The sequence below is a fragment of the Chrysoperla carnea genome, chromosome X (genome assembly GCF_905475395.1).
Source record: "Chrysoperla carnea chromosome X, inChrCarn1.1, whole genome shotgun sequence".
Taxonomy (NCBI): Eukaryota; Metazoa; Arthropoda; class Insecta; order Neuroptera; family Chrysopidae; genus Chrysoperla; species Chrysoperla carnea.
The window spans coordinates 25,319,368-25,332,153 of NC_058342.1; the positions used below are offsets into that span (position 1 = coordinate 25,319,368).

The window sequence follows — 12,786 nt, forward strand, 5'->3', positions numbered from 1 at the left end:
TTTTTCCTAAGTTGCGGCCTCACGGGTAAAAAGTGATGTTTACGAAAGAATCATTCAAATAAAAGTTGTTAATTTTTTTATAAGGAATAACTTTTATATTTAAACTTTTGTTCTATCTCTAATGGTTTACAAGATGGGTTACTTTTTCATTTGATTGGATGAGTAAAAAAATACCATTTTAAAATTGGCATATCTCGATCAATTGTGAAGGTAGCAAGTCGAAAAAGAAACGAAAATATGCACAAATGCTTCAGCTAGAACTCCCAAAAAGAAGGTTAGGTACGCCGATGTGGAAAATTTAAAAGATGCATTAATTTTTTCCTTTTAGATATTTAGCTAGTTGAAGTAATGTCCGATTCTTAAAAAAATAGAAAAGCATAGCAAAAAATCCAAATGATTTTGAAATGTTTGTTTAAGGAGGCCCCCCAAATAACTACTATTATTTTAAAGTGTGTTTCAAAAAAATTAATCATATGTAGTTTGTTTCAGAATTGCACGGCACTATTTTTTGTGTATCTTCTATTTTTGATATATCATAGCTATATGCCAGTAATAAATTATTTTCGGACATATGCTAAGACGTACTTTTTTGATTGTTTGAGCAAGAGAAGGCGCACCAAATCTAAAGCCGTGCAATTCGGAAACACCTTACATATTATCTATTTTTATGAAACACACTGTAACATAATAATAGACATGTGGGGGGTTTCCTTAAGGTAATTCGAATCTAAAACAAAAGTGTTACCAAAAAGCTGAAATTTTGTGTGTCAATTAATAAGTATACGCCTTCTGTATAAATTTCTAATCGATTCTCTGTACGATTAACGATTAATTATTAATTAAAAACATCCCTTTTTACGTGGTGGTATATGAGGAAGTCGTAATAAATGTTAATTTTTTAGTCAATGAATGCTTTTAAAAATGTTTTATCATTTATATAAAAAACTTTTATCAATATTTCTCAAGTTTTAAGCTTTAAAATCATACCAAAATTAAGAACTGTGCATAAAAATGAAAAACCTTTTTTTAGTAAAAACACTGACTTGATAGTTAATTTCTCCTAAACCGTACAGAAAATCGATATGAATTTTTCACAAAAAACGTATAAAAGGATGATTTATTGATAAATAAAATTCCAAATCTTTGGTATCAATTTTAATTTACGATATCGAAATACCCTAAAGAGTTGAAATGAAAATGATAACAAAATTTAAAAGAAGGGTTTTTCGCCCTTCGTTGATCTAACAATGCAATTTTCTGTAAATATTCATTTTGGACTAGCGGGATGAATTACCCCAGGAGGGGGAGAGTAAATCGAAATTCTGACTTCAGAATAGCGATCCCGAAAACCTCCAAATGTACGCTTCTGGCCAATTATGTTGTATATTTTCAAGGTTTTGAAATATTCAAAAATCACCTATTATAATAATGGGCTTTTTGGGCCCACAGCAATGACCAAACTTTCTAGCGGCAAGAAGTTAGATGTAGATTTTGATGTATGGACCTTCCTGAACATTTAAAAAAAAAAACTGGCTCGATAGGTTGAGGTATATAAAAATTCTTCATTTTAGCCTTTTTTGATATAAAATGATTCGTCTATAGTGTTTTTTTAAAAGTTGGTTTTATACTTGTGGGTAGTACACATTTAAAAAATAAGCTAGTGTAGCGCCACTTTCTCATAAATTAATTCTGAGCCATTCAGGCTTCCTTACGAAATATCTTAAAACAATCATTTCAAAATCATTCGGATTTTTTGGTACGTTTTCTTTTTCCATTAGTTTTTCCTCCCATATGAGATCGTTTATGTACACTTAAAGCATATGAAAATGCAAATGTTTCATTACACACATCACATGAAAATGGTTTTTCCCCCGTATGATTTCTTTTATGACTATTCAAATTTCCGATAGTCACAAATGTTTTATTACAAATGTCACAAGTGTACGGTCTTTCCCCGGTATGAATTCGTTTATGTACACGTAGATGACTATTTTGAACGAAAATCTTATCGCAAAGATCACAAGCAAATGGTTTTTCGCCCGTATGAAATCGTTGATGTTCGTTTAAATTATTTTGATCGGTGAAAACTTTATCACAGGCATCACATGAAAATGGTTTTTCTTCATCACAACTTTTTTGATCAGAATTATTTTCGATATGATTTTGGCGATGTCGAACCAAAGTACTATGTTGCGCGAAATTTCGATGACAGGCATCACAGGAATATGGTTTATCCCCGGTATGAATTCCAATATGAGTATCTAGATATCTTTGTTTAACAAATGCTTTGTCACAAAAATTACATGCAAACGGTTTTTCTCCAGTATGATAGCGTTGATGTTCTTGTAAAGAAATTTTCGAGGTAAATATTCGATCACAAACGTCACATAAGTACGGTTTTTGTTCGATATGTGTTCGCTTATGAGTTATAACTTCGTGTTGAAGCGAAAATGTCTGTTCACAGATATCACATGAAAATACTTTCGCTCTAGTATGAATTAGCTTATGTTTTTGCAAATTACTCTTCGTTGTACAAACTTTTTTACACAAATCGCATGAAAATTTTTCTCCCGTATGAATACGTCGATGTTGGATGAGATTTCCTTGATGAGTGAAACTTTTATCACAAAACTCGCATGAAAATGGTCTTTCCCCGCTATGAATCCGATTATGATTTTCCCAAGTTCGTTTGTATTTAAACGTTTTATCACACATATCACAAGAAAATGGTTTTTCATCGCTATGAGTTTGTTGATGAACGGTTAAATTTGCTATCTGAGAAAATTCCTTCGTACAAATATCACAAGTGAATGGTTTTTCACCGGTATGAGTTCGTTTGTGATTTATCAAATTTGTGTGATTTGCAAATACTTTGTCACATATATCACAATCATAATTCGGTTTTTCGATAAATCCGTCCGTATGTAGAAATTCATGATTTACCAAAGCTCGCTTATATGCAAATGTTTTTGTACAAATATCACAAGAAAATGGCCTTTCTTTCACGTGAGCTTTTACATGGTTTACTAAGGCCATTTTATGGAAAAATTTTCTTTCACATAATTCACATGAATATTGTTTTTCTTCGTGTAAAGTTTGAATAGTATTTTCTTCTTTGATAATCAATTCAGAATGTAATTCTTCCGAACAATCCCGAATTTCAGTTTTGATTTGTTCACTGTCCAAATATTCATGTCTAAGCGAACGTGCGTTATCTTGCATTTCATTTTGGATTTCTTGTTCAATTTTTATATTTTCACCTTCGAATGAATTTTCTTCTGTTTTTATTTCTTGTTCTGTTTTAATTGTTTCATTTTCATTTAAATGTAATTTATCTGGAATTATTAATTCTGTTTCTATATCTTCTTCAAATTTTTCACTTAGCGATGAATTACATCCATTAATAAACGAATAAAACGACATTTTTTGATTATTAATTATCAATAACAACTTAAAATTAAATTTCTAACCTCATTTCTCCAAAGAAAAAGTAAAATAAATGTCAAAACATTTCTATGGAAACTTGAAGAAATGCTCCTTAAGATTCATAGATATAATAAAACAAGTGAAAACAAACAATTTACTGAGTTAATTGTTGAAATACCATGTATAGGCAGTGTTGATTACTCTTTCACATTACAGATACATACATGTCACACATATACCACTAGTTCGATTTACATCTAGGCATATAAATATCGCGAGTATGACAAAGTACATTCGTTAAGCAATGCATCTAAGTAAGAGATATTATAGATGTTATATGAAATTGCAAAAAAGACTTGTATCGTGGCTTCGATGTCTTTTCAGCTATACAATAGTTCTTCTGTTGTGTGCCTGCATAGAGTGGGAGAGAACACATGTATATAATACTGCTCACTTAGATGCATTATATAAAAATTTCAGCTTGATATGTTTTTTCGTTTTTTAGTTATCGTGATGACAGATGGACAGACGACAGACAGACAGACCGAAAATGGACTAATTTAATGATTTTATGATTATGCACCTATACCTAAATTTTGTTCATAGCATCAATATTTTTAAGCGTTACAAACTTGGGACAAAACTTAGTATACCTTGGTATATTTCATATACATAAACTAAAGTACATAAACAAAAAATCGAAAAAAATTTATGGTTTCTGATTTGAATGAAACTTAGTATATAAGGTAATTTTGATCCAAAAAATTCAAAAATCGTATTCATTTGTTGATTGAAAGCATAGTTTTAGAAATATCACCCATTTTCTCATATTTAGGCTCGATATCTCCGAAACTAATTGCCTAACCGTTATATTAATACCATTTTTGTAATTTGTGGGTCATAATTACCTTATAAACTGACTTTTACCGAAATTGGAGAGAAAAAAATTTCCTCGATTTTTTCGGTTTTTGTAAAGGGGTACCCCTTAAAAAAATTCCAAAAAATCGAAAAAAATTTATGGTTTCTGATTTGGATAAAACTTAGTATATAAGGTAATTTTGACCCAAAAATTTCAAAAATCGTATTCATTTGATGATTGGAAGCATAGTTTTTGAAATATCACCCATTATCCCATATTTTGGCTCGATATCTCCAAAACTAGTTTCCTAATCGTTATATAAATACGATTTTTGTAAATTATGGGTCAAAATTACCTTATAAACAGAGTTTTATCGAAATCGGAGACAACATTTTTTTTTCGGCTTTTTCGATTTTTTATAAAGGGGTACCCCTTAAAAAAATTCCAAAAAATCGAAAAAAATTTATGGTTTCTGATTTGGATAAAACTTAGTATATAAGGTAATTTTGACCCAAAAATTTCAAAAATCGTATTCATTTGATGATTGGAAGCATAGTTTTTGAAATATCACCCATTATCCCATATTTTGGCTCGATATCTCCAAAACTAGTTTCCTAATCGTTATATAAATACGATTTTTGTAAATTATGGGTCAAAATTACCTTATAAACAGAGTTTTATCGAAATCGGAGACAACATTTTTTTTTCGGCTTTTTCGATTTTTTATAAAGGGGTACCCCTTAAAAAAATTCCAAAAAATCGAAAAAAATTTATGGTTTCTGATTTGGATAAAACTTAGTATATAAGGTAATTTTGACCCAAAAATTTCAAAAATCGTATTCATTTGATGATTGGAAGCATAGTTTTTGAAATATCACCCATTATCCCATATTTTGGCTCGATATCTCCGAAACTAGTTTCCTAATCGTTATATAAATACGGTTTTTGTAAATTATGGGTCAAAATTACCTTATAAACAGAGTTTTATCGAAATCGGAGCCAACATTTTTTTTCGATTTTTTCGATTTTTTATAAAGGGGTACCCCTTAAAAAAATTCCAAAAAATCGAAAAAACCAATACTTGTAATTTTGGAATAATTAATAATCTTGAATGGAATACGCAAAGTTAATTTTTGATAAGGAACATTTTTTACATTTAAACTTTTGTTCTATCTCTATCGGTTTACAAGATGGGTCCTACGGACCCAAGACGCAATTGACCTATGATGCTCATTTACGAACTTGACCTCACTTTTTACGTCCTGAGTACGCTGTAAAAATTTCAGCTTGATATCTTTTTTCGTTTTTGAGTTATCGTGTCCACAGACGGACGGACGGACAACCGGAAATGGACTAATTAGGTGATTTTATGAACACCTATGACAAAATTTTTTTCCTAGCATCATTATTTTTAAGCGTTACAAACTTGGGACTAAACTTAATATACTATGTATATTTCATATATACATGGTATAAAAATATAGATAGAGAATTCAAACAACATTATGTCTTAGTTAAGTGGTTAGTAATTATTATGAAAGCCTAAATGGTTGAGCGGTCTTAGGCGCCAGTCTTAGAACGTTTTGACACATTGATTCGAAACATTTTGACAGAATTGATCACATTATCGTCGCTTGGATAAGAACGAAGTAACCGACTCTACCCACATCAAAAATGTAATTGTAAATAAGTTTGTAATTGAATAAATAAAAATTAACAAATAATGATGGGGGTGGCCTCTGTATTATTATTAAATATATTAAACAGTGAGTCCAGTGAATAAACTTTCTTTCCCTTTTGCTTGATCTACTATAAGATGTTATGTCTATGGATCTTTTGTAAACTGATCAAAAGCAAAACATCGTAAGGCCTCATCAACTGATTTTTTTAATTATCTGAAATAAAATATATTTCCCAATCATTAAAATTTGAAATACAGAGCTTTTTAATATAAAAGTTTAAAGGAAATGTTTTGTGTTTATAGTCAAAAAGTATAAAATTAAAAAAAAAGTAAAATCAGTAACGATTATTTGCTATTTTCGAAACAACAATAATCAAACTACCATTGGAAGTATAACCTATCTTAAAAACAATGACATGTCATCTAATAAAATAAAACAATTTCTATAATTAATTAAAATACAAAATATCAATTCAAGCTAAATTAATAAGTGATAAAAAGTCATCGAAAATTATTTTTAAATTTATTAAACAGTGAGTCCAGTGAATAAACTGAGTTTATGCTCTATCTACCAGCTTAAAAACGTACTAAAAACAAGCATCAAAATATTTGAATTCAAAATATTAATATGGAACATTTACCATTCGAAATTCATTTAAAAATATTACAGTATTTAGATTTAAATTCACGTGTAATCTTCAGTGAAACTTATGATTGGATAAAACCGTTTTTATACGATAAATCATTGATTTACAATTTAAAAATTGAAAAGGAATGTATGGATAATTCTTTTAATGGATTCTGGAAGAATTTCCCATTGGATAAAAAAGAAGAAATTAAAATATTGGATATATCAAATTTAAATTTTTCAAAAAAACAATCAAATGTATCTTTGAAGTTTTTATTGAATATAAAGTCTTTGCAAGAATTAAGGATGGTTTCAACACATTTACAAGAAGAAAAACGATTTGAGTTATTGTTCAACAATCAAAATTTAGAAGTACTCTGGATATCCACTGTGAATACAAATTGGCCAAAAACTGTACAGTTAAATAATTTAAAAGCATTATACATTTATTTGGATCTTAGTGAAAGTTATCATAAAACGGCTACCATGCTACAATATATCGGCCGTAATTTACAATATATTTGGTTCGAATATCACGAATTCCATGCTAAAATGAATTATCCACCGTCATTTATATTAGATTTGATTCCATTATATTGCCCAAATATTCAAGAAATATTTATGTGTTGCCCAAAAGGCCTGTTAAGAAATTTTATGAATTTTTGTCCAAATTTACAACCGTATTCGGTTTTTTATCGTAATGATAATCATACATATTATTTATTTAAAAAATCGGATAAAAATTCACAAATATTAAAACATTTAAAAATACCATATCCAAAACTGATGAAATCTTTAAACATATCACATTTTGAAGTAGAACATGTTCCAATAGATGAATATGATTTATCTGCGATCAATTTCCATGAATTACGTGCATTTTCCAGCAATGTTTGTCGATACTATGAAGCAAATAAACGTGATTGTGATGGTGATGTGAAACATTGTTATAAATTTTTAGATTTAATGAACTTATTAAAACCAAATTGTGAACATTTTGAATTAATCGGTTGCAATTTACGACCATCAATATTCGATGAATCTCCAACCAATTGGAATGAAAATGTTTTGATTCACATATCAAAATTACGCAACTTACAATCGTTAAATTTATATCATGTGAAATTCACGAATTTACTTTTTCTTAAAGCGATCGCACAAGCTTGTTTGTTAAAAACGTTTAAAATATCTATAAAATCATCAACACCCGATATTTTTTATAATGTTGCATCAATCGTTAAAGATATGCCCTATTTAATCAATTTTTATTACGAGGATGAAAATGCGATTGTACCGAATTTAATGATGGCATTAATGCCGATACGATTATCACATACGTTACAACGATATTCGTTAATTTTAAAAGATATCGTTAATGTAAAAAATTTTTCTAAATACGATCAATTACGGATTAATCGCCATGTTAAACTTGTGCATTTACGATTAGGACATTTGAAAAATGATCAAAATAAAATACTGAAATCTTATTTTAACGATTGTACGCAATATTTAGATAATTTTAAGTACATTATTGGACAATCTAGCGCTCCAAAAACTTTTTTCAAAGAGCAAAATGTTAATTTATCGATTCAAGAAATCAATGAAGTTTTGACAAGTTGTACTTCTGTTCTGGATTTAGAACATATTCATTTATTTTAATATTAAACTCCTGCTCAGTCAATTCCCGAATTAACAAAAATGAAACTAACTTTTATAAAATTTTAGTATTAATAAAATAAAATTTGTTATAAATGAACATGAAATGTAGAAGTGTAAAGGATGATCATCTCTTATGACTGTTTGACTAAAAAAGTGTCTAGAATGGCGCTTGTGTAGCAAGAGGGTGTTAGATGTGATATTCTCTGTCCTTTTCTAATAACTTGTTTTGTACTTTTACTAACTTCGAACACATCTTTTAAAATGTACACTTTTGCTACAACAGCGCCATCCTTATTTAATACTTTACGACGGACACATTTTATATACAGAGATGATTCTCGTTTACACTTCTACATTCCATACAAAAGAAATAAGAAAAAATAAACTGCCAATTGTAATTTTATACTCAATATTTTCGAAATGTTACTCAAAATTGTATGTTTGTATATTAATGGGCATGGTTAGTCGATACGATTTACAATAATGCGATAAACGATCGATCTACAAATACTGTAACATAATTCAATCGCATTTCTTATTGGTTGATTATCTGGCGTTTTGTCGTAAATCGATATCGGCTAATCAGGGCCAATGTTTAAATGTTTAAATTTATATAATTTATTATTGAATAAAAAATAATATAACTTTGATTTAAAAATTTGTTTTTTATGAAGGTAGTTTGTTTAGCCCAGAAAAATAAGACAATAAAAAAGTCGATCTGCTTAAAAAACCCAAGTTTTTTCACTGGGATTATCTTTATGTAAGATGTAAGGAGTGACCTATGAAAAGTCCATTACAAAGTCATGTGCGCAAATAAAAGTCAAAGGTCTCGAAAATAGGTGTTTTTTTTTCAAATATCTTGTAAGCTATTAAGTTTATTGCAGGTTTAGTTTTTATAAAATTTGTTCGTGAATTAATTTTACATACTTAAACATGGTTCTGTACAAAATATCCGTAGAAGCAATAGTTCTCCAGATATTTGGCTGAAAAAAATATCTAAAAAATATTAGAAAATTAAAATATCTCTATCTATTATAAATGCGAAAGTAAGCATGTTTGTTTGTTTGTTACGCTTTCACGCTAAAACTAGCGAATGGTTTTTAATGAAACTGTACAGCAATATAGCTCATACTTCAGAATAACACATGAGATATAATTTATAAAGATATATTAATAAAAAAATAATAATTTAATTTGACATTACCATAAATTACAGATTTCTGTAAAAATAGTCAATATAAAATATTTCACGGCCTTCTTTTCTGATATACTCAATGAATAATTATGACTATTATACACTCAAAAAAATAGAAAACCATACATATATTTTACCTGTGTAAAACAACCCTTACCATTATTTCGATTGTTATAGAAAGAGGATAAGCGAAATCTTTATCAATCTTTACTTTTAAACTTAGCGAAGCGGATGGGTATCACTCTAGTATAAAATAAATTTAATTTGCATTTTTAATTAATAAAATATTGTGATGTTTGTCGTATAGTAAAGTATGAAACTTACTGTAAGTTTTCTCAGTGAAATATTTTGAAAACTATTACTTATACGGAAATTTCGTAAAGAGCCTTTTTTATGTAAAATTAACTCAAAAACAAATTTTATAATCACTAAAAATGCGATAAACTTGATAGTTTACGAGATATTTCAGAAAAACCTATTTTCGTGTCCTTCGAACTAATTTATTTGAATTTGAAGTTTAAAAAATGAGAAAACTTGGGGCTAAAATTTGGTATACCTTGATATATATTTCACAAAATGTGTAATAATCTATATTACTATTGCATTAAGTATCGTTTATTTAACTCTGTAACTCATAATACATATCTGTATTGAACATTGCATATCAATTGTAAATTATCATCACCAAATTCTTTGAAAACATAGTAACTGGCATTGTTGGCAACAGAGTGAGAGTAACCTCTCCAAGATGATTGTGAAGGATATTAAATGAAGAAGCATGATTATTAATGCACATGTCTTAATATACAATATAATATCCTGACGCGGTTTTAGAACACTATAATTGCCATAACTTTACTAACCTTTTATACAGGATAAATTATACAAAAAGTAACTATTGAAGCAGCTGACTTCCGTCAATACGATCATGCGCATTGAATATCATGCTATGGTTTTGTGTTTCTCTGTCAGCTGTTTGAATATTATATTGTTGTCTTTGTTAATCTTCTCTGTGAAGCAAAAAAGTACATACTTGGTACCATAGAATATGATCATAGAAGTAATAACATAGAACCATAATGTGGCCATTCAAACGGTTGATCGTTATAGAGAGAGACCTAAAAGAAGTACGCGTATAGCTACCTACGTTTGTTTTATATTACCTTTATGAAATACACAGACATGCACGTGTTTATACAATAATTCAAAAATATTAATATAGAGTTTTGTCAGGCTGAGGGACAAAGAGGAAAGACGGTCCCTTTTTTCATTCTCTTTTTTTAACGGTCATAAAATTTGAATTTTTGAATTTTTCATCACATCGTGAAATGTTTTAGTGTCAGAATTCAAAACACATGATAGAAGTTGTTCTTTGAGTGAATCTCAGAACTCACTCTTGAACACGCGGGAAAAACTGTCACTTTGTAAGTCTACACCGGCTAATTTTAAACTCTGACCTGGTGCTTTATTGATAGTCATCGCAAAGCCACATTTTACTGGAAACTGTAAACGCTTAAATTCAAAATGAGAGTCCGAAGAAAGCAGAGAGATTCTCGGAATGAATACACTTTCACCCTCATACTTTCCTGGAAAAATTGTTGCTTCGATAACGTTTCTTTGTATGATTTTTACTCGTCTGGGGCCATTACACTATTTTGGGGAATTTAAACTACGCAACAACATTATTGGTGCACCAATTTTTAGATGAAGAAAATGAGGTGGATTTCCCGGTGAGTTGAGTGTGTGTAGAAACAGTATCTTCTATCTCTATGACTGTATCTACAGACTTATGAACTACAGAAAGTGCGTTGGGATAGAAATTCCGTAAAATCCGTTCTTAGTGGACGTCTATGTCACAAAAGAGGTAAGTATGCGAAATTTGAAGTTAATCGAACCAATAGTTTCAGAGATTTCGTGATGAGTCAGTCAGTGGTAAATTGCTTAAGTTTTGACAGCTTTAATATAACAACAAAATTAGTAATTATCACATCAATTTTTGTGATCTGTATATGGAGGTTATAAAATTATTGTCTATTATTTATAATATTTTCTAGTTTTATTTTTGCTGCGTATATATTTTGGCGATCAACAATAATAACATCATTTTATTTGAGCGTGATCAAAAAATATTTGCTCGCTTATAAATAAACTCGCGTTTTATAAATTACTTAATAAGTTCATACGACTCGACGATAGAAGAGATATTCAGAGGAAACTTGCAAAGTCTATCAAATATTTTTGATAGACTTTAAAGATTGTTTTTACAGAGTATCGCAAAAAATGTACACAATCTTTTTATGCCTGAGCAAAAGTTCAGTTTAGAGACTTTTCTTAAAAATGATTCTAGAACGCTAGGAAAAATTAAATTACGTAGATTTTTACGTAGATTACGAATAGTGAAAAACGTCTAGTTTTTCTTTAATTAAGGCTAAATTAAATTAATTAGCCTAAAATTCAATAAATGGGTTTAGTTAATTAAAATAAGTGAAAACAAACAGTTGTCTGAGTTAACTATTGAAATACCATGTTCTATCTCTTAACGGTTTACAGAATGAGTCCTACGGACTCAAGACCCAATTGACCATGTTGCTCATTTACGAATTCGATCTCATTTTTTACGTCCTAAGCACGCTGCAAAAATTTCAGCTTGATATATTCTTTATTTTTTTAGTTATCGTGTTGTTAGACAGACAGACAGACAACCGGAAATGAACTAATTAGGTGATTTTATGAGTACCGATATCAAAATTATGTTTGTAGCAAGAATATGTTAAGGCGTTACAAACTTGAGACTAAACTTAGTATACCTTGATATATTTTATATATACATGGTATAAAACAGGATAAGGAATTTTTCGTAGTGAAAATATCTTATATATTTAAACGAGCAAAATATATATATCAACGATCTCGGAAATTGCTCCAACGATTTTAATGAAATTGGATATGCAGGGAATTTTGAAGTCGATCTAGCTAGGTTTTATTTTTAAAAACGTTGTTTTATCAGTGTTTTCAGGAAAAACTGAAACATAAACCGCAAAATATGACTCTTCCTGACATCTATTGGTGTATATCGTATTTAACGAAATAAAATACATTACCGAGACATTCAAATTGGTATATGTGTGGAGACATTTTAAACGGCCTTATATTAGTGATAAAGCCGTCCGTGAACGTAACAAAGCTCGGTCATCCAGATATTAATAATAATAAATCATAAATATGAAATTCACAAATCTCCGGAATAAATTTTTGTTTAACCGGAGATTTGCGGTTTCGGTTTTGAAGTAAGACTGCACCCATAAATAAAACACAAGAAATATATATTTTTAAAAAAC

The 12,786-nt window shown here is 29.2% G+C and overlaps 1 protein-coding gene across 1 annotated transcript; it reads right to left on the reverse strand.

Moving 5' to 3' along the window:
- Positions 1 to 1,697: 1,697 nt before the first annotated feature.
- LOC123302512 (zinc finger protein 836-like) lies at positions 1,698 to 3,072 on the reverse strand. Its single transcript, XM_044885466.1, has one exon. The coding sequence runs from the start codon at positions 3,034 to 3,036 to the stop codon at positions 1,741 to 1,743; it is 1,296 nt and encodes a 431-aa protein (XP_044741401.1). The 5' UTR covers positions 3,037 to 3,072; the 3' UTR covers positions 1,698 to 1,740.
- Between the last annotated feature and the right edge of the window lie 9,714 nt (positions 3,073 to 12,786).

Excerpts from the sequence above, each read along its gene's own strand:
- LOC123302512 (XM_044885466.1), bottom strand. The coding sequence starts at position 3,036 with ATGGCCTTAGTAAACCATGTAAAAGCTCACGTGAAAGAAAGGCCATTT.